The sequence below is a fragment of the Pan paniscus genome, chromosome 19 (assembly GCF_029289425.2).
Source record: "Pan paniscus chromosome 19, NHGRI_mPanPan1-v2.0_pri, whole genome shotgun sequence".
In the NCBI taxonomy this organism is placed as follows: Eukaryota; Metazoa; Chordata; class Mammalia; order Primates; family Hominidae; genus Pan; species Pan paniscus.
The window spans coordinates 28,706,128-28,733,503 of record NC_073268.2 but is presented as its reverse complement, the minus strand read 5'-3'; the positions used below and the strand labels follow the sequence as shown (position 1 = coordinate 28,733,503).

At 53.2% G+C, this 27,376-nt stretch overlaps 3 protein-coding genes and 1 long non-coding RNA gene across 10 annotated transcripts in view; 1 reads left to right on the top strand and 3 right to left on the bottom strand.

The window, feature by feature from the left end:
- Positions 1-636: 636 nt before the first annotated feature.
- On the bottom strand, positions 637-9,414 carry GAS2L2 (growth arrest specific 2 like 2). Its single transcript, XM_003817979.5, has 6 exons — positions 8,571-9,414; positions 6,211-6,452; positions 5,243-5,350; positions 3,971-4,067; positions 3,139-3,391; positions 637-2,534 (listed from the first exon to the last, which is right to left on the bottom strand). The coding sequence occupies exons 1-6, from the start codon at positions 8,953-8,955 to the stop codon at positions 980-982; spliced, it is 2,640 nt and encodes an 879-aa protein (XP_003818027.3). The 5' UTR covers positions 8,956-9,414; the 3' UTR covers positions 637-979.
- A 2,905-nt stretch (positions 9,415-12,319) lies between these two features.
- LOC129394484 (uncharacterized) lies at positions 12,320-20,846 on the bottom strand. The gene is made up of 2 exons (XR_008621774.2): positions 18,632-20,846; positions 12,320-12,494 (listed from the first exon to the last, which is right to left on the bottom strand). It is a non-coding gene; the product is annotated as an uncharacterized LOC129394484 (long non-coding RNA).
- C19H17orf50 (chromosome 19 C17orf50 homolog) lies at positions 16,426-21,782 on the top strand. Its single transcript, XM_003817978.6, has 3 exons — positions 16,426-17,630; positions 20,707-21,025; positions 21,126-21,782. The coding sequence occupies exons 1-3, from the start codon at positions 17,618-17,620 to the stop codon at positions 21,316-21,318; spliced, it is 525 nt and encodes a 174-aa protein (XP_003818026.1). The 5' UTR covers positions 16,426-17,617; the 3' UTR covers positions 21,319-21,782.
- A 780-nt stretch (positions 21,783-22,562) lies between these two features.
- The window catches only part of MMP28 (matrix metallopeptidase 28), a 29,597-nt gene continuing 24,783 nt past the window's right edge, over positions 22,563-27,376 (bottom strand). For 6 of the 7 annotated variants that reach the window (XM_003817976.4, XM_034942070.3, XM_034942072.3 and 3 more), the window contains 4 exons: positions 26,758-27,003; positions 24,931-25,080; positions 24,453-24,620; positions 22,563-23,597 (listed from right to left, as the gene is read on the bottom strand). In XM_003817976.4, coding sequence (XP_003818024.1) covers positions 23,203-23,597; positions 24,453-24,620; positions 24,931-25,080; positions 26,758-27,003 — 959 coding nt within the window. In that variant the 3' untranslated portion in view covers positions 22,563-23,202. The remainder of the gene's footprint in view (positions 23,598-24,452; positions 24,621-24,930; positions 25,081-26,757; positions 27,004-27,376) is intronic. The other variant, XM_034942069.3, reaches the window with a different exon arrangement.

The window sequence follows — 27,376 nt, the reverse complement described above, 5'->3', positions numbered from 1 at the left end:
ATGTGTTAGGAACACTTTCAGCCACCCGTCTTGTCCCTGAGTGATCTCAGGTCCCAAACTCCAGAGCAAAGCTTTGAAATCTTGGGCAAGGGTGCCTTGTGGGAGCCTGTGTGTTGAGGGCAGGACTGGTCTCTGTCCGTGGTGCTGACCCACCAGCCACTTCCGGGAAAGATGGGGCTGCCTGGCAAGGTTGGCTGAGCCTCAAAAGAGGCAGCCTCTCTCACCACCAACTCCTTCCTTCTAGTCCCCATCTCCTCCAGTGGGATAACATCTGAAGCTATACCTCCCCGCACCACCACAGTCCTGGAGTGAGGGACTTAAGAAGCTGGGGGGCAGGGGGAGGCGGGCTCAGTGGTTCACTTCTTTAATCCCAGTGCTTTGGGAGGCCAAGGCAGGAGGATCGCTTGAGGCCAGCCTGGACAACATAGTAAGACCCCATCTCTAAAAAATAAAATAAAATTAGCCAGGTGTCATGGCACCTACCTGTAGTCCCAGCTACTTGGGAAGCTGAGGTGAGAGGATCACTTGAAGCCTGGGAGTTCGAGGCTGCAGTGAGCCATGATAGCGCCACTGCACTCCAGCCTGGGTGACAGAGCAAGACTCTGTTTCTGAAATTTGAAAAAAGAAGCTGGGGGCTCAAGGGCAGAATCACATGCATTTAATAACTTATGGGAGTTATGGAAACAGGTGGGCATGGCCAGGGGCCAGAGGCCAGGAGTGTGGTGAGCCATTCTAGGGGAGAGTAATGAGATATAGGATGGTCCTACTGCCCCTGGCCTACCTCTGGAGTTGGAGTGAGAGCAATGGGTTGCCCCTTTGCTCAGATGAGCAGATGGAGTCTATATTTGTCTTCTGACCCACTCCTGCCCAAGACCCTGTGTGGAGGTGAGGGAACATCCCTTCTGTTCCCGCAGCTGTGAATCCAGTGTATACATGGCCATCCTTTTTGCTTCCCTCCTACCCAACACGTTCATGTGCCTCAGACCCAGGACTCCTCCTCAGGTGGAAGTGGAGCTTGATTAAGCCAGTGAGGTTGCAGGCCCTCTGGAGGTTGGGGGCTGCTCTCCAATGGAGCGGCTGGCTCTTTCTCCTCCTTTCCTTCCTCCTCCTCCTCACCTACTGAAGCTCCATCCACCCGGGATGCCTCCCCTCCCTTGCTGCCCAGCACAGCTCTCAACAGCCTGTCCTTGGGGGGCTGCCTGGCTGGACCCAGGAAGACATAGGCCAGTGGCTTGGGGATTCGTGAAGGCTGCTTCTCAGGCCTGTGGTCTCTCCGGGGCCGAATCCTGGGTCTCAGCTTCAGCTTGTAGATGGACGGGACCCTCTTGGGCTTCCGGAGAGTTCTCCTGCCCTTGCTCAGACATGCCTTGGCTTTGTCAGAGTTGGGGTCCAAGGGCGAAGGTGTGGGGGCCTCCGGGCTGGCAGACACAGTAGAAGCCGAGCAGTCCTGCCCTCCCTGAGGTGGGACCTTCCTCATGTGGGTGCCCTTGGCACTCAGGCTTGCCTTTGTCCTGGGCCCACTCTGTCTGGCTCCCAACTTCCCTTTGAGGCTTCCCGGTCCTGGGGTAACAGCTGGCTTAGGGGAGCCAGTCGGGGCTGCCTTCCAGGCTTCCAGGTCCACTTTAAGGAGGGATGGGGGCCCCTGAGCCAGTTCTTGGATGACTTTGTCATAAGGACCCCCAGGCTCAGGCCACTGCCCAGCCAGCCTGGGGATGTAGACCCCACTGCGAGGGATGACCCCAGACCTTGTGCCCTGCGGACAGGCACTCCTGACTTCTAGCAGCTTCATGTTGCCCAAAATCTCTTCAAGGCTACAGTAGATGGCTTGCTCCTTGTTCCTGCCCAAGGGCAGAGGTGTGTACCGCCCCTCCTGCTCCTGTGGGCCCAGGTCCCAGGACTCTCTGGCCTCTGCCATGACCTGGATGTCCAGCTGCTGGTCCTCCTGCCTCACTTCCACAGAGCAGTCCCCATGCGTGGACCCAGCCAGGTCCACAGTGACGGCCCTTAGTGGGATGGGGTCTCTCCCAAGTTCTGTCCTGGGACTTCCACTTGTAGCACCAGGAAAGCTCCTTCCTGGTGTTGGGGGGCGAGCAGGGGGCAGCCGGATGGGGATCTTGGTTAGGCCTTGGACAGGGGTTGGAGAACGGACAGACTCTGGCTCCCTGAACTGGAAGAATGCACCCTTGGCCTCATCCCGGAGTGGCAGCCTGAGGCCCAGGCACTCGGCTGGGCCAAAGGAACGAGGCAGGGGAGATGGTCCTCTTGCTGATATCCCTTTGGTGGTGGCCTCAATGGCTCGGAGTCTTTGTGGGGTGGTGTTCCCGGCATCGGTTCCCCAGCTGTCTGTTTCTTCATGAACCCAAGATGTGGGAATCCTTCCCCTGGGGAGTTCAGGGGGGTATCTCTCCTGCCTCTTTCCTGACAAGGTACACTGTGGGTCTCGGCCTTTTTGGGTAGATGAGGACTGGGGGCTGGGTGGGCTGTCCCCAGCTGTCGGCTGCCTCCAAGATGGGATGAGAGACCTCTCCTGGCACCTGAAAGGGAGAATCACAAGGCTGCAAAGGGAGACTCGTCAGGCCGGCAGGGTCATCTAGTGTGGTCTCTGGCTTTGGGAAGTGACAGTCTTTCCCCAGTGAGAACACCCAGGGGGCTAGACTTCACGCTGAATGAAACCTATGCTCCCTCTCCTCCGTGACTGCCCAGAAATCCTCCTTATGGAAGTCACTGCCTAAGTCTATTCGCCCTTGTTCCCTGTGTAGCAGATAGAAGGAAGCCTGATCCTGGCCTGAGGTGACTTCAGATCCTTCGAGGGATGGCCTCAGACCAGTTGCAGGGCAGTGGCAAGACAGAGGGGAATGCACAGTCTCTGTCTTAGTCTCTGCTCTACCATGAAATGGTAGGAAACCTTCAGTAAGTCTGTTCCATTTCTGAGCTTCAGCCTCCTCATCTGTGAAATGGGAAGGGATATGAAGTAACCACATTATCCCAAAGGTACTGGGTATGCTTCTGGTTCCAAAACCTGTGGTCTCGGGGTAGAGGCACTGCCGAGGATCTGCTCCTTTTATATTGGAGTGTGGTGACCTCTGAGAATGTGCACTCCAAAGGAAAAAGAGCCCCATCCCTGTCTCTTCCCCATACCTCAGGAATGGTGCCATCTCTCTGGAGGCCCCCGTCCCTGCTTCCCGTTCCCTGCGGGGTCTGGGGGAGGATGGGGTGGGGGGCCTCAGCCTTCGGTCTGAAGAGGTATATGTCTTCCAGTCCACAGGGGGTGGTGGACTCTGTGAGCGGCTGATGGTCATTGTAGCCTGGGTCTGTGAGGGTCCATCCTGTACCCTTACTTCATGCTGCACTGGTGGGGCCGGGGGCTTCAGGAAGCTGCCTGGCTTGTGTGCTACCAACAGTCCCCCGGAGAAAGGAGAGGAAAGAAGGGTTCAGTTCCTGCCAGTGGGGACCATTGTTCCTCCCCCAGTGGTCCCATGCCCCACATCCCACATTAAAAACAGTGGACCTACAGTGGCAACACCGGAGTTTCTTTACAGGAGGGGTTTAGGGGACCCAGCTGGGGGATTTATTTAAAGCTATGTTTTTAGTGCGGGTACACAACTTTCCCTTCGAGCATGTGCTTATCTGGAGTGGCTGGAGGCGTTGATGGAGATTATGGAAGAATTAAAGACCCTCCAAGTCACACTTGGTGCCAACACTGTGGATCCCAGAGCCAGACCTAAGCTCTGCTAAAATGCACCGTGGCCAAATGCTGCTTCTGCGTGTGTTGCCCGCCATCTTGTGGCGACATTTAGTACTGTACTGTGCCCAACTACTGCCTGCCTTCCTCCAGCCTCCCCCACACCTCCCCACCTACCGCTCCCCTCCTGGAGATCAGACATACCTCCCACCTCTGCCTCCAGCCTCCCAACCCAGAGCTAGGCCTCTTCAACCAACCCCACAGGGAGAGGACCCTCAGGGGACTCACAGAGGGATGTGCAGCGGCAGGGGTCATGTTTGTCCAGATAATGGCCCAGTGTGTCCCAGCCGCCCCCTACACGTACCATCACATGGTTCCGGAGGATCTGAGGGGGCAAGGGTGAGGTTAAGGGCGGGGTGGAGGGCAGCCCCTCTTCCTGGACCAGCTCGCGGGCTTCCGGCACTCACTCAGGGATGCTCTCATCCATGTACCCATCCACACGTAGATGTATGTGTGTGCTGTAAAAAGGCAGCCCGAATCTCCTCCTCCATGACTGGCGTCAGATAACACATGCGGTCAAGGTGGGAGCCAGGCTGAAAGCTGTCCCACAACTGGTCAAGGGATCCCAAAGGCATTGTATAGCCTGCCCCCAGAGCGCTCCTTTTGCTGTAAACGGTTTTGCATCTGTACATGCCTGTACCCAAAACAGGGCCCTAATGCCACTGGCTTTGCCCCTGTGGCCTGTGTGGAGAGCCCATGGGAGTCCTGGTCCCACTCCACCCTCAGGCAAGTCACATGTCTCTTCAAGCTTCAGCTTCCTGTGTTGGAAAGTGGGGCCACAAGTTCTTGCCCCTATCTGCATCACAGGGCTATTGCCTCAGGTCTAGGGGAGGGCCCAGAGAGCTGGCTCTGCTCCCAGGTGTGGCCTGTGCCCAAGGAAATGGCTGGGCCATGCCCCGAGCTGCTGGCCGCTCACGTGGGTACAGACCGTTTCTGGTGAGGCACAGCCAGGTATTGGGGTAGGAGGCACATTTTCAGACCTGTGCTGCTACTCACTCTGCTGAATGTACCCCCAGGCAAGTGGTAGGGGTGGAACTATGGGGTCCATGTGGCTGGGGCCGTGCACTGAAACCAAACTTGGGGTTCTCAAGCTGCTTCCTCTAATCAAGTCTGTGGGTGGAGTGGAATGGAAAAGTGTGATCACCCTTCTCCATACCCCACTCTGCCTGAGAACATGCTCTAGATTAGGCTACGGTGGAGGAGAGGGAGGGTGGTGGCTCTGGCTGCCCTGATGGGAGGAGGAGATAGGCTTGCCACCTTTGCCAGGAATCTCCTGGAATTCTCCCAGGGAGAGAAGGAGAGCTCCAAGGCCTGATGGCTTGGGGTGAATGATGACTTACTGTCATTGTCCTCAAGCCTGGACAAAGTCCCATATTCTGGGAGGTGTCATTGTTCCAAGCCTGGGCAAGGTCCCATATTCTGGGAGACTTAGTGTCATTGTCCCAAGCCTGGGCAAGAAACCCTATTCTGGGGGTCCCTTGACCCCCAGCCTGGACTTACCCGGATGAAGATGAGGGTGTTGGAGTCACCCACACGGTACTTCCCCTCAGATACTTTGACCATGGAGAACTGCACTGGGCACGTGCAGTGGCTCACGAGGTTCTGCACCTGCGGGCGGGTGGTGAATTCAGCCCTCTCCTTTGCCCACTCTGGGTCAAAATGGGGGGCCTACCTGTCCCCCAGGTCACCCCTGAGGTTTCTGCTGAGGTCAGAGCTGGGGAATGAGAAGCAAGGAGGGAGTAGATAAGGCTGTAAATGACCCAGCGAGAACGAGACCTGGGTGGTCACCCATGGACCTACCTACCATGAGGTCCAGAGCTGATGGAAGCGGCAGAGTGCCACGGGGGGACTGTGGGATCTGACAGGCTCAGGTCAGTGCCCTGTATCCACTGCATCATAGGCTTTTCATTAAGGAAACTGCCTGAGCTCCATTTTCCCCAGGGGTTAACCACACAGAACTAACTGCTGTGAAGTGGCCCTCTGTGCGGACCCTGTTCCAAACACTTTGTATGTGCTGGCTCATTTACTGATCACGGCATTCATAGAAGGTAGGTGCTGTTAACTGTCCCCATGCTGCAGATAAGGGAAGCCAGACACAGAGAGGTTAAATAATTTGCCCAAAGTCACACAGCTGCAAAGCAGTGGAACTAAGACTTGAACCAAGGTGTCTCGGAGAGTGCCACAGCCGGCGTTCTTGAAAACTGTCCCAGCAGGGGTTAAATGAGAGGGGCATCCAGTGCTGAGTTGGTAAGAACGCCTGAGAAATGACATGGCCATTAATTACTACGCGTGGTTAGGGTTGAGGCTCAGAGTGGAACCGTGCCTTAAAGCCACACAGTGAATTCGGGTCAGGGTGGACAATGGAGCTCAAGAAGGGGGTGGGTTAGTGGGGGCTGGAGTGGGACTGGGGAGAGGAGCACGAAGGACAAAGGGAAGGGGGCCCTGAGGGCGTGTGCAGAGCCCCTCACCATCTGGTCCAGGTTGCGGAAGTGGCAGGGCTGGCGCCTGGGGGGCGCTGGCGGCGAGGGGTCGGGCGGGGGCAGGGCCAGCTCCCGCCGCACCTCCTCCTCGATCTCCTCCTCCAGCTGCACGAGTGTGGGCGCCGCAACACCAAAGCGCCACGCCCGGCGGCCCAGCTCCAGCAAACACAGCACCACGTTCTTCACGTTCTTGCGCAGCACCAAGTCCTCCGTCTCGAACATCAGCACCTCTGGAGTGGAGGCGGGGAGAAAAGGGCAGAGGCAGCGTGAGCCCCCAGAGGACCTGAGCCTCCGGGGCAGGGGCGAGCGGGGAGGAAAGCCCTGGGGTCATCCCCGGTCTGGGGCAGCAGACATGGGGAGTGGTTTGGGTCTCAGAATCTTGGGGTCAAGTCAGCCCCCTAGGAGGGGTCTGGGCGGAATTGCTCAGGTGCTGGGTACAGACACGCGGCCCATCTCACAGGAGAGGCTGCGGGTGAGAAGAGGTGACAGCAAAGCAAAGGGACCTGGAGACTGGCTGTGACTGTGGATGAGAGAAGGATGAACTCCACCTTCCCCTCTCCCCACTCAGCTTGCCTGGATGGGTCCAGGAGCAGGAAGCGGTTTGTTCCACTTTCCACCCACGCCTCTCTCCTCCGATCTCCAACAGGCATCTCAAACTCAGCTCCCACCCAGGCCCAACCGGGCATGCTGAGGACATGCTCTGGAGCCAACCACTAAGGCTGGAGTCCTGACTTATTACCAGCCGCATGACCTTGAGCTAGACCCTGAGCCTCAGTTTCCTCTTCTGTAAAATGGGGATGTAGTCTATTTCGTGGGGTTGTTGTGAAGATTGGATATGCTAATAGTTGCTAACCATTCACAATGTCCGGCACATGCAAGCATTCCTTAAAGCACTAGCTTCTATTAACCTTCCAATTCTGTTCCTCAGTGCCCGGCTACCAGCCAGTAGCCCAGGCCTGACCCTTTCCCCAGTCTCACCCCTGCCACCTTTGGCCTGGAGAATGGCACAACATCCAGTCTCATCCCATTCCTGGTTTCAAGGCCAAGGAGCTGAAGGATCCTGACATGTCACTCCCTGAGCCCTACAAGCCCCAGCATGATGGGGCCCCTCCCTGGTGTCATCCCATCTGTCTCCTCCCATGTTCTCTCCTCATCCTAGCCCTGTGCCCTCACCACCAGCCCTCCCTAGTCATTCACACACCATGCTTTTTCTGCGCCTTTGCCCCTGTCATCCCCCCTGCTTAGAATTCCCTTCCCACAAACTTCTATTTATCCCTCAAGACTCAGTCCAGCTGGGTGTGGTGGCTCACACCTGCAATCTCGGCAGTTTGGGAGGCTAAGGCGGGCGGATCACTTGAGGTCAGGAGTTCGAGACCAGCCTGGCCAACATGGTGAAACCCCATTTCTACTAAAAATACAAAAATTAGCCGGGTGTGGTGGCGGGCGCCTGTAATCCCAGCTACTCAGGAGATGAGGCACATATAATTGCTTGAACCCAGGAGGTGAAGGTTGCAGTGAGCCAAGATCGAACCACTGTACTCCAGCCTGGGTGACAGATCGAGACTCAGTTTCAAAAAAAAAAAGACTCGGGCCAAATCTCCTTCCTTTATGATGCAAACTTTCTCGGCCCCATTCCACCTAATCAGGCTGCTATTTCCTCCCCTGGCTCCCAGCATTGCACCTCTAGGTCAAGCCTTTGCCACTGTAGGCTATAATTTACGTATCTATCCCTCTACTTCTCTCTCTTTTTTTTTTTTGAGACAGACTCTCACTCTGTCACCCAGGTTGGAGTGCAGTGGCGCCATCTCAGCTCACTGCAACCTCTGCCTCCTGGGTTCAGGCAATTCTCCTATCTCAGCCTGCCACTATGCCCAGCTAATTTTTGTATTTTTAGTAGAGACAGGGTTTTGCTATGTTAGGCCGGGCTGGTCTTGAACTCCTGACCTCAGGTGATCCACCGGCCTCAGCCTCCCAAAGTGTTGGGATTACAGGCATGAGCCACCACACCCAGCCTTCTGCCTCTCTTGCTAGACCATGAATTTGTTGGGCACTGGGTCTCTTTCCTCTCTGTCCTTGGTGCCCAGCAAAGTGCTCAGCACAGAAGAGGTGCTTGATATATGCTTATTGAAGTAATCATCAACAAACATTTATCAATCATCAATATATTTATTTATTGAGGATTTACTATGAGGTGGGGAAACTGAGGCATGAAAAAAGAGCTGGTTCAAGGCAAATCTAGAATGAGGATCCAGGCTCCTGCCCCCCAGAGCTAGCCTGTGCATTTGAGAAAGGACCAATACCCCCCAAGATAAGCATCTGGAATGGGGACGAGGGTGCAGCATGGTTACCTTGGATGCCCATCTCCTTTCGACACCACTGGATGAAGTTAGAGACATTGTCCCTGGCCTGGAAGGTACCTGGCTGGGCGGCCCCATTGTAGGAGACCCCAACCTGGGGCATGGGAATCTTCTGGGCTTGGGCAGGTGCCTCAGCCAGGAAGGCCAGGGCAGCGTCAGTGACAACGTTGGCGTGTCGGCACAGCACCAGGCCCGTTTCCAGCACCTGCAGGAAGTTGGCTGCGTCGATGTCCAGCCCATAGAGGTCGCGAAGCCACTCAGCCAGGTCTTCCTTCATGGCCTCCAGGTACTGCTCACTCGACTTGAAAGGCCGGATACTGCACACAGGCGGCCCTAGGGTCCTGGGCTTCCTCCTGCCTCCCGCAGGCTGGGACATGGCTGGACCCTAGCAGGGGAGGAGGTGGGCACCTCCCCTCTCCCACTGCCGCCTCTTTCCTCCCGCTGCTGCTGGGTCTCGGCTGGGTTCTTCCTGATTCTGAGGTTCCCGTGTACTCGCTGAGAGCCCGGGACCTCCAGTGCTGCTACTTGCCACTGGCTTCAGCTGCCAGGCCTGGCCCAGCCCCTGCTCCCCCACATTCCTCAGTCCTTGCCAGAGCTTTCCCTGGTGGCCCTGCAGCAACCTTGCTCTCAGGCTGCCCAGTCCACTCAGAGTTCACCCCTCTGAGGCCAGATGGAAGTGAGGACACTCCTCTCTTTCCCCAGAGCTGGAGAGATCAAGCTGGCTGCCTCCTACCCTCTGCTGGCTGCGGCCACAGAGCCTGGGGTGGCTGCCGGCCTCCCCACTCTGCTTTCCTCCCCTCTCCTTGGAGACAGCGGCTGCTACAAACACTCCTTGTTAACCCTTCCCAGCAGGCGAGGACTGGCCTGCAGAACCAAGGGAGAGGGAGGAGAGGTTGGGGCTGGGGCTGGCTTCTCTCGTGGGGCTGGCCAAATGGGAACTTTGGGGGAGTGGAGGGAAAGCAGGGGTAGGGGTTGCCATACCCCTTGGTGTTTAGTGAGTACAGGAGAATGGGAATGAAACAGACATAGAAATAGGGCCCAAAACTCATGAGTGTAGCCTTAAATCCTGTGTGACCATCATATACTACCTAGCCTCTCTGTACCTTAGTTTCTCAACTGTAAAATGGGGGTAATGTTTACCTTTTTGGTGTGTTGTGAGGGATAAAGAAATAATGTATGTGAAAGTATCAGACCATCAGAACTCACAGGCAGGCACAGGTCTGAGTGGGTCCCAGTTCTCCCGGCAGCTCTGTTAGCACCATGATCCCCACTTTCTCTGAAGAACCTGCCCCACCCCCCACCCTAACCATGTGATTGTGCTACAGCAGGCTGTGGGTCATAACACCCTACCACCCCCAGGGCCACAGCAATGCATTCATTCAACCAACATTTCTTGGTTGGTCACAGTGTAAGTGCTGCCTGTAATCCCAGCACTTTGGAAGGCCAAGGCAGGAGGATCACTTCAGGCCAGGAGTTGGAGACCAGCCTGGGCAACATGAAGAAACCCTGTCTCTACAGAAATAATACAAAAATTAGACAAGCATGGTGGCACGCACCTATAATCCCAGCTACTCAGGAGATCGAGGCTGTACTGAGCCATGATTGCACCACTACACTCCAGCCTGGGCAACACAACAAGACCCTGTCTTAAAAAAGAAAAAAGTCTTGAGCACCGACTATGTGCCAGGCATGACTGCAGGCCTGAGGATACAGCAGTAAACAAAAAAGACCAGGTCTCTGACCTTATGGGGGCTACTTCCATGTTACCGAGTGGTGAATGACAGATAGACAAATAAATCTAAGGCTGGGCGTGGTGGCTCATGCCTGTAGTTCCAACACTTTGGGAGGCTGAGGTGGGTGGATCGCTTGAGCCCAGGAGTTGGAGACCAGCCTGGCCAACATGGCAAAACCCCTTCTCTACTAATACAAAAATTAGCCAGGCGTGGCGGTGGGCGCCTGTAATCCCAGCTACTTGGGAGGCTGAGGCAGGAGAATCACTTGAACCTGAGAGGCGGAGGTTGCAGTGAGCCGAGATCGTGCCACTGCACTCCAGCCTGGGCGACAAAGACTCCATCTCAAAAATAAATAAATAAATAAATAGTCAGATGGTGATCCATTCCAGGGAGACAAATAAAGGAGTAAAGGAGGTGAGGGTATGTGTGGAATTTTCTATAAGATGGTTAAAGGCCTCAGGGATAAGGTGATAATTGAGCAAAGACCTGAAAGAAGATTGGAAGCGTGCTCTGCAGCTGTCTGGGGGAAGAGTGCTCAGGCAGAGGGACAGCCAGTGCAAAAGCTCTGAGACCCCCATCTCTACAAAAACTTTTTTTAAAAGTTAACCAGGCGTGGTTGGCACACACCTGTGGTCCCAGCTACATGCGAGGCGAGGCAGGAGGATTACTTGAGCCCAGGAGGTTGAAGTTGTAGTGAGCTATGACTGCACCACAACAGAGTGAGATCCTGTCGAAGAAGGAGAAGGAGAAAAAGTAAAAGGAGAAGAAAAGAAGAAGAATCCCTAAGAGAGGTAGGGTATGTAGGATAAGAATCTAGGAAATGAGGTCCTAGATCATGCAGGGCCTTGTAGGTGACTCTGAGGAGTCTGGCTTTTTCTCTGAGTGAAATGAGAAGTGCCCTAGAGTGTTTTGAGAAGGGTAGGGGTGGCCGGGCGCGGTGGCTTACGCCTGTAATCCCAACACTTTGGGAGGCCAAGATGGGCGGATCACGAAGTCAGGAGATTGAGAAGAGTAGGGACATGCTCTAATTCAGGCTGCTGTGCGAAGAAGAACTGCAGGGGCAAGGACAGAATCAGGGGGACAGTTAGGCTACTGCAGTCATCCAGGGCAGAGCAAGGGTATCTTAAACCAAGTGGTGCCTATGGAGTTGATGACAAGTAGTCACATTCCATATTAACCCTTGAAAAGTTAATAGGATTGGTCCAAAACAGGGTTCCTTGACCTTGGCGCTGTTAACATCTTAGGTCAGATAATTATTTTGCTGTGGAGGTTGTCCTGGACATTGTAGGACATTTAGCAGCATCCCTGGCCACTACCCACCAAAAGCCAGTAGCACCCCTGCCCCCATTTTTTATTTTTATTTTTATTTTTTTTTGAGACAGAGTCTCGCTCTGTCGCCCAGGCTGGAGTTGCAATGGCATGATCTGGGCTCACTGCAACCTCCACCTCCTGGGTTCAAGCAATTCTCCTCTCCCAGACTCCTGAGTAGCTGGGATTACAGGTGCACAGCACCACGCCCGGCTAATTTTTTGTATTTTAGTAGAGATGGGGTTTCACCATGTTGCCCAGGCTGGTCTCAAACTCCTGAGCTCAGGCAATCCACCCACCTTGGCCTCCCAAAATGCTAGGATTACAGGCATGAGCCACCACACCTGGCCCCCTGCCCCCATTAAAACAACGAAAAATGTCTCCAGACATTAACATTTGGCAATGTCTTCTGGGGGACGATGTCCCTGGGGGGCAAAATCCTCTCCCTCCCCACTGAGAGCCACTAATCTAGGAGGTAAGCATGGGACTCAGCTAGTCCAAACAGCCCTTCCCTGGGCTTTTAAAATTGGAGCTATAGGGCCAGGTTCTTTTCCCAATCAGATGGCGAAGATTTGGGGGATGCACTCCTATCACACAGAGAAAGCCCTTCTGCAATAGAGGCAGCCACATGTCTGCCTTTATTAGTTAGGGCCAAGCTAAGCTGCTATATATAACAAAAAGGCCACTGAAAACAGTGGCTCACACAAAAGAAAAGTTTATTTCTCTCTCTTAGAGACAGATGATCCAAAGTAGGCAAGTGGCTCTGCTCCATGAAGTTCTCCAGGCACTCGGTTCCTTTCTTTCTTGTTGCTTCTTTAGGCCGTTGTTGTTACCTACATAGTCAATGCCGATCTCCCAGAACTTTGTCCTCAGGCTGCAGTAAAGCAGAACAGAGAGGACAGAATGCACCAAGTTCCTCTTTCTTTTTTTTTTTTTTTTTGAGACGGAGTCTCGCTGTCACCCAGGCTGGAGTGCAGAGGAATGATCTTGGCTCATTGCAACCTCTGCTTCTCGGGTTCAAGTGATTCTCCTGCCTCAGCTTCCCGAGTAGCTGAGATTACAGGTACACCATCACGCCTGGCTAATTTTGTATTTTTAGTAGAGACAGGGTTTCGCCATGTTGGCCAGGGTGGTCTCGAATTCCTGAGCTCAAGTGATCTGCCCACCTTGGCCTCCCAAAGTGCTGGGATTACAGGCGTGAGCCACCATGCCCAGTGAAGAACATCTTAATAGAAAGATAGGCCGGGCGCAGTGGCTCACGCCTGTAATCCCAGCACTTTGGGAGGCTGAGGCGGGAGGATCACTTGAGGTCAGGAGTTTGAGACCAGACTGGCCAACCTGGCGAAACCCCTGTCTCTACTAAAAATACAAAAATTAGCCGGGCGTGGTGGTGGGTGCCTATAATCCCAGCTACTCAGGAGGCTGAGGCAAGAGAATCACTTGAACCCGGGGAGGTGGAGGTTGCAGTGAGCCGAGATCGTGCCATTGCACTCCAGCCTGGGGGACAAGAGCAAAACTCCATCTCAAAACAAACACAAAACATTCAATGGACCCTCCTGGAAGGTGGAACGGCCTCAGTGGATAGGAAGCTGGAAGTGGACCATCATCTGGTTGGTTCCTGATAAGACTCCTAAGGATTAGAGAGGGAATAAAGGTCCCCAGAGTTCAGTGTAGCCTGGATCCAAGGAATTGCATGGATTGGGGCAGGGAAAGACAGAGACCAGTGGTTGGGCAGCTGAGGAGAAAAGAGAGGCAGAGAAAGAGGGTAGAGGGACCATGTCTTCTGCCTCCCACACCATCCTATTTGCAGGTCACTGGCCGTGGCAAGCCTCAGGGTTTTCTATTTCCTAAGAGGACTCAGAATAAGTCATAGGGCCTGTCTGAGTTGTTCTCCAGGGACAAGGGAAGAAGTATTTTCCTCCCTTGAGCATGTTTAAAAAGACTGGGCCGGACACAGTGGCTCATGCTTGTCATCCCAGCACTTTAGGAAGCCAAGGCAGGCAGATCACTTGAGGTCAGGAGTTCGAGAACAGCCTGGGCAACATGGTGAAATCCTGTCTCTACTAAAAATACAAAAACTAGCTGGGTGTGGTGGCAGGTGCCTGTAATCCCAGCTACTCGGGAGGAGGCAGAATTAGCCACTGCATTCCAGCCTGGGTGACAGAGGGAGACTCTGTCTCAAAATAAATAAATAAATAAATAAATTAATTAATTTAATTTAATTTAATTAAAAATAGACTGTAGGAGACAAAAATGAAATTGTTTTATAACTATACTCCATGAGTCCCACTTGATCAAAGGTACCAATTACAACTGGTCTAGGACAATCTTGACAACCCTCTTTTTGCCATAAGTTGGTTTAGGAATGGGTTTGTGCTCCAGTTCTGGCCAATGAGATTCAAAGAGAAGTCTGTTGGAGAGCTTCTGAGAAGTCTCTGCCATTCCTTTTCTTCCTGCTTTGGTCATAGTTGCATGAAGCCACAATGCCTGGAGCTGCAGCAGCCATTTTGTAACCAAGAGGAGACAAGGAAGGCAAAGAGGAAAGGTGAGAATAAGCAGGGCCCTTAATAACTCCATCAAGACACTGAACCAATCCTGGAGCCCTTTACTAAGTAAATTAATAAATTGTATAAAGTTTGAGCTATTATTAGTTAGGCATTATGGATTTGACTAGCCAGTTACATCTTAATTGACATGATGCTCTAAGTTTAGGAGGCCCCATTCCTTTTCTCTATACAAATGTAAGATGTTGTTACAAATATTCCCAATCAAGTAGCACTTACATACTATCTTACTGGATTATTGTTCTTTGTTGTTCTTAATAAAATTTTTTTTAGAGATGGGGGTCTTGCTATGTTGCCGAGGCTGGAGTGCAGTGGCTATTCACAGGCACAATTATTGTGCACTGCAGCTTCAAACTCCTGGACTCAAGCAATTTTCCCATCTCAGCCTCCTGAATTGCCAGGACTATGGGTTCCCCTCACTGTGCCCTGCTTAGATATTATTTTCTCTTAAGTTATATTTATGGCCCAGGCAAAACTAATATTGCATTTCTGTGTCATACCTATTAGAAGTTAAGGAGCTATTTATACTATTAATTTCAAAAGTTAAAGTTTAATATGAAAAAATTGTAGCTTTACCTGTGATAACTGACTTTGTCTTGTCTTTTAGGTATTATTTCTATAAATAGCAGAAAATAATGCTTGAGCTTGCCAATAGAATATAGCCAATTCTCTTCTGGTTTCAAACAGTCTCTTTTGGAGAGATATTCAGTCAATTCTGAGTTTTCACTCATTACCGGGATGGTTTCACCCCTCTCAAGAGGTCTCCCAAGCAGATGTCTGAGTGCAGGAGGCATGCATATGTTCCTGGGGCTAGTGGGATTACCTGCTTGCTCTCACGTTTTCAATGAAGACTGTACTAGTCCTCTGTGAGATCAATTTCTAGTGTGCTGGGTGGGCATGGTGGCTCACACCTGTAGTCCCAGCACTTTGGGAAGTCGAGGCAGGCAGATCACTTGAGGTCAGGAGCTCAGGACCAGCCTGGCCAACAGGGTGAAACCCCGTCTCTACTAAGAATCCAAAAATTAGCCGGACATGGTGGCACACGCCTGTAATCCCAGCTAATCAGGAGATTGAGGCAGGAGAATTGCTTGAATCCGGGAGGCAGAGGTTGCAGTGAGCTTAGGTCATACCACTGTACTCCATCCTGGGCAACAAAGCAAGACTCTATCTCAAAAAATAAATAAAATAAAATAATAAAATAAATTCTAGTGTGCTTTTATGCTAGCATGGGTTGTTTGACAATCCGACTTGTTAGGAAGGTCCCACAAAACCCAAAACAGCCTTGGGAAGAGGGGATGCACATCCTAAGGATGGATGGCAAAGGGCTACTGGGCAGATTAGGGTTGGGGAGGCAGGATGAGAAGAATGACCATGCCAGGGGACACTCTGTTGTGGTGTCTTGGTGGGATGGTCTTTGCACAGGCTCACTGGTTTAGATGTGCCTGCCAGGGGCATTAAATCTTAGTGAGTGTCTCAATGAGATTGCTCGTGGTGCCAGTGTCCATGGGTGATCCCCAGCAGTGGCCTCCAAACTGAATTGTTCCTGTAATGCGATCTTGACTGTGTTCTTATTCGCCGCCCTTCCTTGATTCCTATCCAGTTCTCAAGTCTTTTGGTCGTTCTGTGAGGTCTCACTATTCTTTCTCTTTAAATCAACCAGACTGAGCTTTTGAATTTTGCAATCAAGAGCCATGGTGGCTACAGATGCTTTCAGTAAATTTAAAGAGAATGAGCTTGTTGGGAGACAATTCTCCTTGAGCCTTTTGTGTTTATGCATGTCTTGAAAGCAGAGGCCCTGACTTTTCAAGGGTTTTTGTATAAGTGAGCAATCTTGGAAAATAGACGTAGTGCCTCCTTTCTGAGCAAACAGCAGGTTTGCTCACTACCCATTATAAAAGATTCAGGTTTCCTGGCTGGGCGCAGTGGCTCAGGCCTGTCATCTGAGCACTTTGGGAGGCCGAGACGGGCAGATTACGAGGTCAGGAGATCGAGACCATCCTGGCTAACACAGTGGAACCCCATCTTTACTAAAAATACAAAAAATTAGCCAGGTGTGGTGACACGCGCCTGTAGTCCCAGCCACTTGGGAGGCTGAGGCAGGAGAATTGCTTGAACCCGGGAGGCGGAGGTTGCAGTGAGCCGAGATCGCGCCACTGCACTCCAGCCTGGGTGACAGTGAGACTCTGTCCGCTACCCCCCACCGCCCCCCCAAAAAAGATTCAGGTTTCCTAAGCTTGGGATTTCTCTAGTAATGCAAACCTCTGCATATACCGGTATCCACTGGCACTCATTTGTGTCACTCATAGGACACCGAAGCAAGGGAAGCTGAGGCAAACAGGCCGAAGTTGCTGTGCCACGAGTAATAAAGTCCTTTGTCTCTGACTTGGAGCCTCATGTTTTCTGGCAGCACCCATGAAACTACAACTGGTTAACATGGTAACTTGCAAATAGGATAACATTTCAGATCCTTCACAGTTCTTGATAGGGTTGCCCCCTTGTGACTACGAGATTCCTGGGGGCCAGGTCTGCTCTCTGTTCTCCAGCCCATCAACTTGCCTCCACCAAACTTAGATGCCCAAAGGAAGGGACTCCATTGCCCTCCACTCTCAGACTTGGATGGAGGATCGCAGATCACTATTAGACTGGGCTCTCTTTGAGGTCAGCAACTTCATCTCAACAGATGGAGGGCTTTCCAGAGCTGAATCTGTCCATTGTCCATCTGCACATTCCTCTCTGTGCCAACACACTCCACTTCGAGTCCAGGAAAGGAAAGGATTTTCCTGAAGCTCCTTGATTTTACTCCCTCCCTCACCCCTGCCCCCCAACAAATACACAATATCCAGGAGCTATACCAGCCTGGTACCCGAGTCCTACTTCCTACTGGACTTGGCACCATTCCCTTGTGTTCCTTGGTACTGGCAATGAAATGGAAATAGGAGAAGTGGAGAGCATGGGGTGAAGAAGGATAAGGATAAGACAGGAGTAGGAAGACAGAATATAAGAATACAAACAAACCCAGTGCTTTCAGTGCTTCCCATAGGCCAGGTAAAGCGTGGTACTGTATTACTATCTCTGACTTACAGATGAAAAGACTGAGGGTCAGAGAGATACCATGCTGAACATCAGATAACTTTTATATTTATGTGGTAGAGCTGGGATTTGAACCCAGTTTATTGGGGGCCAAAGCCATCCTCTCTTCCCCATTAATGCCTTCCTAAGAGGGAAGGTAGGAGATATCTGAGTTGTTAGTGCTTTGGGAGGCTCTGGAAAAGGAAATTATTCCTGGGCAGAGCCTTATGGGCAGGTGAGGTTCTAGCCCCACCCCTTGTGACCTAATAGAGGCCCTAGATATGAGACAAAGTTCTATGGGTTCTGGGCACCCTCTCACATCCCAGTCTCTGATCAGGGAAAGCAGGGCACAGCCTTGGGAAGAATGGATAAGCATGGTGAGTGGGGCTGGAGGCAGGGTGGGGCTGGAGGACAGGACCTCTTGACCCTAGCTTGGACAATCCAGCCCATCACCATGAAGTCCAACCTTTTCTCAGTTACCCATCCATGTAGCTGCAAGCCCTCTCCTTTCCCCTTCCTGAATTTTTTTTTTTTTTTTTTTTTGAGATAAGAGTCTTGCTCTGTCACCCAGACTGGAGTGCAGTGGCGAGATCTCAGCTCACTGCAGCCTCTGCCTCCCGGGTTCAAGTGATTCTCGTTCCTCAGCCTCCCGAGTAGCTGGGACCACAGGAGCATGCCACAACACCCAGCTAATTTTTCTATTTTGTATTTTTAGTAGAGACGGGGTTTCACTATGTTGGCCAGGCTGGTCGTGAACTCCTGACCTCAAGTGATCCACCCACCTTGGCCTCCCAAAGTCAAAGTCCTGGGATTACAGGCATGAGCCACTGTGCCTGGCCTGTTTTTTTTTTTTTTTTTTTTTTTTTTTTTTTTTTTTAGAAACAGTCTTGCTCTGTCACCCAGGCTGGAGTACAGTGGCATTGTCACAGCTCACTGCAGTCTCAACCTCCCAGGCACAAGTGATTCTCCTGACTTGGCCTCCCAAAGTGCTGGGATTACAGGTGTGAGCCACCACATCTGGCTCCAGAATAGTCTTAACATCTGCTTCATCATCTCCACCTGCTCCTGTTCAGACCTTTGTCTTCTCTGGCCTGGACCACTGTAATGACTCCTAAGTGGGGTCTCCCTCTGTCTTGTCAGAGGGAACATCCTAAAACACAGCTTGGAACACGTCCCTCTACAAGAATGTTCAGCGGCTCCTCACTGCTGAGAGGCAAAGTCCAGATTCCATAGCGCAGCACTCAATGTCCAACCCTTTGTTTTCAACTCCTTTTCCTCCTCCCCTTCCTCTTGAAACATCTCTGGAACCCTTTTCTAGCTGTGAACTACGCCTGGCCTTTTACAACCAGAAGGCTAGAACACCAATCATGAGCATTACCTTTGCTCTTTAAATAGGATGGACTGGGATCAAAAGAAACGTTTCTTTTTCTTTCTTTCTTTTTTTCTTTTTTTGAAACGGAGTTTCGCTCTTGTTGCTCAGGCTGGAATGCAGTGGCGTGATCTCGGTAAACCACAACCTCCGACCCCTGGGTTCAAGCGATTCTCCTGCCTCAGCCTCCTGAATAGCTGGGATTACAGGCATGCACTGCCACGCCCGGCTAATTTGGTATTTTTAGTAGAGACGGGGTTTCTCCTTGTTGGTCAGGCTGGTCTCGAACTCCCGACCTCAGGTGATCCGCCTGCTTCGGCCTCCCAAAGTGCTGAGATTACAGGCATGAGCCACCGTGCCCCACCTAGAAATGTTTCTTGACTTTTCCATAGCAAACTCCACGAGTTGTGTCTTCCCTGCCTTCCTCCCCTCTTTCCTTTACAAACCTAGCTATCCAGATGTGACAGACGCAGGATGCATGAAGCCTGGTGAATGTTTGCTGAATGGGCGACGGACACCTTCTAGGGGAGGCCAGCTTAGTTTCCATGTCAGCCCAGGAACTTTCTGCTGGGGCTACTGCTTGTAGTTGTAGTAACTGTGCCCTGAACAAAGGCACCAGCAAGAGGGGACAGTGGTGGCTGAAGTCAAGCCTGGAAGAAGGAAGAAGTGTCTTTTCCTAATTGGCTCACCCTAAGGACAGCCTTTTCCCAATTGCTCTGCCCATAGAAGGTCCTTTTTCCATTTCCCTGACTATAAGGCGCCTTTTCTAATCATACAGAGGTGCTATAAGCCCACCCGCCTGCCCACCCCACCAGCGGAGATGCTGGGCTTCCTTAAGGCAAGACCCACTTGGAGGAAGGAAATCCCATTCAGAAAATAAAATATTCTATAAATAACCACCTATTAAAATGGGATCAGTGGCCAGGAGCGGAGGCTCACGCCTGTAATCCTAGCACTTTGGGAGGCCGAGGCGGGCAGATCACGAGGTCAGATCGAGACCATCCTGGCAAACATGGTGAAACCTGGTCTCTACTAAAAATACAAAAAATAAGCTGGGCGTGGTGGCGGGCGCCTATAGTCCCAGTTACTCGGGAGGCTGAGGCAGGAGAATGGCGTGAACCCGGCAGGTGGAGCTTGCAGTGAGCCGAGATGGCACCACTGCACTCCAGCCTGGGCGACAGAGCGAGACTCCGTCTCCAAAAAAAAAAAAAAAATGGGATCAGTAAGCCAGGGGAGGTGGCTCGTGGCTGTGATCCCAGCACTTTAGGGAGACCTAGGCAGGAGGGCTGCTTGAAGCCAGGAGTTCAGAGACCAGCCTGGACAACATAGTGAGACCCTGTCTCAAAAAAAAATTTTTTTTAATTGTGGAGACGGGGTCTCACTCTGTCACCTAGGCTGGAGTGTGGTGGTGCAATCATGGCTCACCATAGCCTCGACTTCCCTAGCTCAGCTTCCTCTCACCTCAGCCTCCCAAGTAGCTGGGACCACAGGTGTACACCACCATGCCCAGCTTTTTTTTTTTTTTTTTTTTTTTGGAGCGAAATAAAAAGAGTCTCACCTTTTTGCCCACACTGGTCTCGAACTCTTGAGCTCAAGCCATCCACCGACCTCGACCTCCCAAAGTGCTGAGATTACAGGCGTGAGCCACCATGCCTGGACTTAAAAAATTTTTTTGAAAAAGTATCCAGGGCCGGGTGCAGTGACTCACGCCTGTAATCTCAGCACTTTGGGAGGCCGAAAAGGGCAAATCACCTGAGGTCAGGAGTTTGAGACCAGCCCGGCCAACATGGTGAAACCCCGTTTCTACTAAAAATACAAAAATTAGCAGGGCGCAGCGGGGCGTGCCTGTAGTCCCAGCTACTTGGGAGACTGAGGCAAAAGAATCGCTTGAGCCCGTGAGGCGGAGGTTGCAGTGAGCAGAGATCACGCCACTGCACTCTAGCCTGAGCTACAGAGACACTGTCTCTAAATAAATAAATAAATAAATAAATAAATAAATAAATAAATAAATAAATAAATAAAAAATTATTCTGGACCCTTTCTCGGGGACAGCAGGACTGCCCTGATCTCCTCCCGGCCCGCAGGTGTGAAGACCCCCTTATGGAAGAAGGAAACGGAAGAGCTCCGGGCCGAGGAGGCGGAGCAAGAGGAAGGGAAGGAGGGGTCGGAGGACGAGGACGAGGACAACCAGAGGCCGCTGGAGGACAGCGCGACGGAGGGCGAGGAGCCGCCGCGGGTGGCGGAGGAGGGTGAAGGCCGCGAGCGGCGCTCAGTGTTCTACTGCCCGCTGCGCCAGGAGTCCAGCACCCAGCAGGTGGCGCTGCTGCGGCGCGCGGACAGCGGCTTCTGGGGCTGGCTCGGCCCCTTAGCGCTGCTGGGCGGCCTAACAGCTCCCACCGACAGGTGCCTGCGCGCTCCTCGACCGGGGCACGAGGGAGGCGGTGCCCGGGCCCCAGGGAGGAGGGGCTGCCCCAGGCACTGAGCGCCTGGTCCCCGCCGGCAGGAAGCGGAGCCTCCCGGAGGAGCCGTGCGTGCTGGAGATCCGGCGACGGCCGCCGCGCCGCGGGGGCTGTGCTTGCTGCGAGCTCCTCTTCTGCAAGAAATGCAGGAGTCTGCACAGCCACCCAGTCTATGTGGCGCACTGCGTTCTGGATCACCCGGATCTGGGTAAGGCGGGGGCCGCTGGGAGCTCCTGAGCGCCCCCGCTCCCAGCCTTTGTGCCCTCCATCATTTCCTGGCCCCAGACCCCCTACCGACTTTCTCTCTTGGAGCGCGGAGCCCTCTTCGACGCATTCCACAGGACCGCCCCTTCTCAGCTGCTGCCCAGAGCGCCCCCATCCGTCAAGAAGGCCCACTGTTGGTGCTTGGTTCCCATCTGTCACCTAGCGCCCCCAGTGCAGAGCCCAGCTTATTAACCTAGAGCCCGCTGTCAACAGCGCCCACCGAGGGCTCCCCGCCCCCACGCAGCACCAGCGCCACCGCACACCTGACTCTGTCCGCTCACACAGCCTCACCTTCACCTCTTGGGTATTTCAGACCCGCTCTGGCCCAGTGGGCAGAGGCATCGCCTAGAGAAAATAACCTCAGGGTTCCCTCATCCCTCTGACAAACCTGCCTCTTTCCCTGAAACCATTCAATAAAACCTCTGATCAAAGTGTCAGTGCTTTGAGGTGGCGCAGGTGGCTCCGGGTGGGGATGATCCTCCTGGGGTTCAAGCCAGAGGTAAAAGTGTGGGCAGGGAGCCTCTTCCCTCTCTACCCCAGAACGGTACAAACATTTGTATCCAAAGGCAAAGGCCCTTCTGCCCACTGCGCAGAGAAGAAAATGAACGGGCAGGGCCAACAATGGCCCTGGGGAGGCGAGGGCTGAACCCTTGCCAGACCATTCTCGCCTGCCCTAGACGCCCTGGCTTGCTGAGGTCAATGCTGTGCATATGAGGCACTAGCAGGTGTGGAGGGGTGGGAGAAGCCTGGAAAACCAGATGCTAAAATAAATGCTGGCATGGGTGGAGGCAGAAGACAGGGAGGCTGGGGAGCTGGTTCCTTCTCCAGGAATCCCAGCTATTCTTGGCCAGACAGCAGGAGCTTTGGGAATGCCTCGTGTGTGGCCTGGAGAATGCGGCCATTGTGAGAGCACAAGGCCACCCTCAGCCTGCAGGGCTGCCTGTTGTGGAGGCTGCATCCCCAGCGCCTGCAGCGTTGCAGAGCCCCAGGAAGGCCCCTTGACCTCTCCCTGCTGCACATCATTCTCCATCTGGCCTGGAGCTGCAAGGACATTTTGCTTTTTGAGGAGAGGCAGGCCCCTTCTCTCCATCACAGCTCTGCACACACACACACAGCTGCCTAGCCCTGGCTTGGATGGAAGAGCATGGCCCTGGCCTCCCCTGCACCCATGCCCACCTGCTCTCACAGCAAAGGATGGAAGAACTGCTCCAAGGAAGGCTGCTTCCTGCCTCTCGGCCCACCAGCTGAAGGCACCTCTTTATTCTAGCCCCAGACAAAAAGCCAGGGACTGGTAGGCCTGCATCAGTCTCCCTCCCACTCTGTGTCCTGACCCCACAAAGGGCCTCTGAGGTTGGAGACGCCTGTGCCTTCATCCCCATCCATGCTTCCTGGGGGTGGGGCCTCTGACTAAATATGACACCGTTTTTCAAGAACTGAGCCAGGGGGTCCTGAGGAGAAGGGCACAGTCTTGCAAAATGGTCTCGAATTTCTCTGTTGAGTTTTTCATCCCCCTGCTTGGATCCCAGTGCTGTTACCTCTTGAAAGGAACTGTACCTTTAGCAGAAGAAACAAAGGCCTGGGGAGGATAGAAGTCCTTGGAGGAAAGGGCCAAGGGATCTGGGACCCTTTTTTGCTTTTCCTAAGATCGATCCCACCCCCACCTCCATGTGGTGGGGACAGACAAAGACAATGCTGCATTCTTCAAGGAACAAAGGCAGACAGACTTCCAGATGGAGGCTTTGCTGCCCGGTCTTCTGCAGAGGGACTCAGAGGCTTCTAAGAGGGGTTCTGCCCCGGGGGTGGGGAACATGATTTCGCCCTGAGAGCACCACCAGTTTCTGAGGTGAGGAGGTGCCTTCAGAACAGGGCGCTCCCCGAGTTGGCATGCCAGCAGCCCATCCAGGGCAGCTCGGTGGCCCAGCGGCCCGAGGTGGTCGCCCGCAGTTTGGCCTGGTCGAGGCGCCAGTAGCGGTCATCTCGGAAGAAGATGATGGAGCCATCGGGCCTCGGCAGGGCGCCGCTGACCTCCTCAGGGATGCCTCCCCAGTCCTGCAGACTTCGGGGGTAGTAGGGCTCCACTTGCAGTCCCCCTCGGGCCAGCACGTAGTAGCGGGCACCCTTGAAGAGGATGAGGCGGCGCAGAGGAGGGAAGAAGAGGGCGGCATCGGGATGGCGGGGCAGGCCCCCTGCCCGGCACAGCTGTGGGAGACCCCACACTGGCTTGGGGCCCCGGAACCTCCAGCATCGACCCCCTGTGGGGAATTGGGAGAGCCAGGGTGAGCTGGAGGCTGTCACCCACTGGCCCTCTACCCCACTTCTGTCCCCCATACCTCTGCTCTCCTTTAAGCTGGAGCCCACGATGGTTGGTATTCATATCAATCAAACGGATTGCACTACAAATTAGTTATAAATAGCAGGGTGGTAGTAGCGACTCCTATTATTGTCTAGACTCCCAGCAGGTGTCAGCAGAGGGCAGATAGCCCCGAAAGGAAGGCCCAGAGCTTTCTCCACTGCCATCATTACTAATAATTCTATGAGGGCAAGGATTTTTGTTTCATTCACTGCTGTATCCCTAACATATCCAACCACGTCTAGTGCATACAAGGCACTCAATATTGGTTGAATGAATGAACAAATGAATGAATACTATTTACCTAAGTATTAACATGTATCTAGTAAGATATTGCACACTCTTCAGGCAATATTCTCTTTTCATACTCCTTCCCCAGCAAGTGTGAGGTATTGTTTTCCCCATTCGAGAAATGCACACTCCAAAAGTTAAGCGACACGTCCAACCCCACACAGCTAGGATTCCAAGGAAGATCCAGCTCTTTCTGCTCAATTGCAGAACTCCAGAGCAGTCCTCTGCTTCCCTCTAGACTCCTCTCTGAAACTCTCCCTGGGACTTTGACACTTGCTGCTCCCTAATCCATCCCTGAAAGGTATCTTCTGATAGAGTCTTCCCTGGGGTCACAGGTTCAGATTGGAATGGAGACTCCACCATGGACTCGTGTGAGAGTCTTCCCCTCTTTTGTCCTCTTTTGACCTTGGGCAGGACACCTTCCCTCTCTAGGGCTCAGTTTTCCCCGCTGCCCCAGAGCCAGTACCTTTGAAGAAGTAGAAATCTCCATCATTCAATGACACTGCCGCAGCCTCAATGTTGGGGGGCAGCCCGACCCATCTTTCCTGCAGTGGACGGGGTTCTGAGACGTTGCCATCAGCTGCCACCTCCCAGAAATGGCTCCCTTTAAAAATGTACAGTTGCTGTTGCCTGTCTGCCCAGAGACAAGAGAGAGTTGAGGAGTGACCATCAGCTTCCTGCTGTCTTTCCAGGGAAGATGCTGTCCTGGAAGCCAGTTTCCCAAATGGACAAGCGTAGGGTATGGTGTGTACAGTTGGCGCAGAGGGGAAAGTGGGCAGGAAGAAGCGGTGTTTTGCTGGGTGTGGGGTTGCTACCTGCAGCGTGCTTGTGGCTTGGGATTTCTGGCTTTTACAATCCATCCCCCCAACTTGTACTGCAGCTCTGGAGACACTAAGAGATGTGGAAGGAGAGAAAGAAGCAAAGCACCAGTGGGACCTTCTTACCTACAGTGATGGCATCGAAGGAAGAGTGGCAGTATTTAGGGCCCTGCGTTTCAGGGCGCCTTCCTTGGGGGCTGTGGGAGTCCCAGGTCTCAAAGTCAGTGAACAGCTTTCCTGGGAGCTGGACGGCCACTGAGCCCCCTAGGGGCTTCCCTTTGCGAGTAAGGAAATAAGAGAGAGAGAGAACACACACAGGGTAGAGGGTATGCTGTGCACTCAAGACCTTCCCTTGGTTACTTTCATGATTATCTAATATGAGGGGCAAGGAAGGAGAGTGGGAGTGGGGGTTAAGAGTTGTTCCTGGGCCAGGAGTGGTGGTTCACACCTGTAATCCCAGTACTTTGGGAGACCGAGGCAGGCAGTTCACTTGCGGTTAGGAGTTTGAGACCAGCCTTGCCAATGGTGAAACCCTGTCTGTACTAAAAATACAAAAATTAACCAGGCATGGTGGTGCACACGTGTAGTCCCAGCTACTTGGGAGGCTGAGTCAGGAGAATCGCTTGAATCCGAGAGGTGGAGGTTGCAGTGAGCTGAGATCATGCCACTGCACGCTAGCCTGGGTGACAGAGCGAGACTCCGTCTCAAAAAGAAAAAAAAAAGAGTTGTTCCTGGTTGTTGGTGCTAACCATCAAACTAAACTCAGGAATCTTCTTCTACCCAACATCCTGGGACAGAGGAACCTCCTGAGATAAAATTGGAGTAGGGTATCAAGCAAGGGAACTAAGCGGGTCAGGGAGTGCTCTTCTCTGATTCCTGGGCAACACAGGTGTCATGAGGGCAGAGTCCGGAGACCCAGGCTGTGATAACTACAGCAATTATAATAATTACATCACTATCCTTCACTTATGAGAGGAGGGAAGCAGAGTCCAACAAGCTTATTATTTGGTACCATCACCTGAATCCCAGTCTGCAATTTCCTAGCTGCATGACCCTGAGCAAGTTACCTAACCTCTCTGAGCCCCATTATCTTGATCTGTGGACAAAAAGATGCATACTTCATGGGTGTGTTGCATGTCAAGTGCCTGGCCCACAGTAGGTACTCATGAAATAGTAGCTGTTAGTATTACAGGGTATAAGTTTCTCAGGCTACAAAGCATGCTCATACCCAGTAGCACAACAGCCCTGTCAGGTAAGCAGGACCTCAGTTGTTATCTCTTTTCACAGAAGGTAAAACTGAGGGTTCACAGAGGGAAAATGCCCAAGAGCATCTGCTAATCAGGGATGGAAGGTGACTTGAACCCAGGCCTCCTGGCTCTGCCCATGGCACTCTGAGGGAGACAGCCCTGGGCTGAGATAGATCCCAGGGCAGTAGCACTGGCCCACCCTGGGGAAGAAGACCTGGTCTGAGCCCACCACCAGGCAGAGGTGGGCAGGCTTTGGGGGTAGAGGGCATCAGCATCGTGGTGAGAGAAAGGCTGGGGGAGAGCTAGTGGCTGGGGCAGGAATGAAGGCTTTGGGGTCCTGGATGGGGGAAGAGGTGGGCCCAAAGATTGGGTATGGGTGATGGGGCGGGCACATGGTGTGAGCGGGAGCTGCGGGGGCTGGGGGTTGGGCAGAAATCCAGTAAGTGGAACGCAAGGGGCGGGGTTGGGGGTACTGTGCACAGGAATTAGTTGGAACTGATGGAGAGATGAGGGCCATGGACTCGGGGGAGCAAGAATCCGAGGTTTTTCAGATTTGAGGGGGGGCATGGGGCTTTAGAATCGGCGACAGGGAGGGCAGATCTATGAGCTTAGGATGGGAAATCCTATTTGCAGAGCCGGCGTTCAAGGATAGGAAGCCTGGGGGGCAGGAGTGGGACCAAGAGCGGGGCATGTCCCGGGGCCTCACCATACAGGCTCTGCACGGCCAGCACGTCGTCCCAGCTGAGCAGCGCGTCGCGGCCCAGCCTCTTGTAGTAGGGCGCCATGAGCGCGCGCGGCGCGGGCGAGTGGGTGAGGCCAAGCGTGTGACCGATCTCGTGCGCCAGCACCACGAACAGGTTGCGCCCGCGGCGGCGGCTCAGGGACCAGCGCTCATCTTGGTCGAAGTGCGCTTCGCCGCGGCGGGGCAGGAAGGCGTGCGCCAGGGCGCCCCCTGCAGGTGGGGCAGAAGGTCAGGGGGTGCCACGGCCCACGACGCCCCCAGGTACTCGCGGCCCAGCGCAAATGCCACTGGGGTGTTTGTGGCTGTTCTCTGCTGTATAGTTTCCCTCCTAAAATCTGGCAGAACCTGAAGTGTGCAGAGGTGAACAGATGAGTAGGCTGTGGACGCCTAAGAGGCACTGTGGTGTAGATATGGCATGGGCCCACCAATTTGGGTGCCATTCCTACTTTTACAATCTACTAGCTGTATGACCTTCAGCATTTAGCTTAACCTCTCTATGTCTTAACTTCCTGATCTGCAAATGGGAATGATGATGGTGAGCTTCTTCCTCACAGAGTTGTTCTAAATAATAAATGTGTGTGCG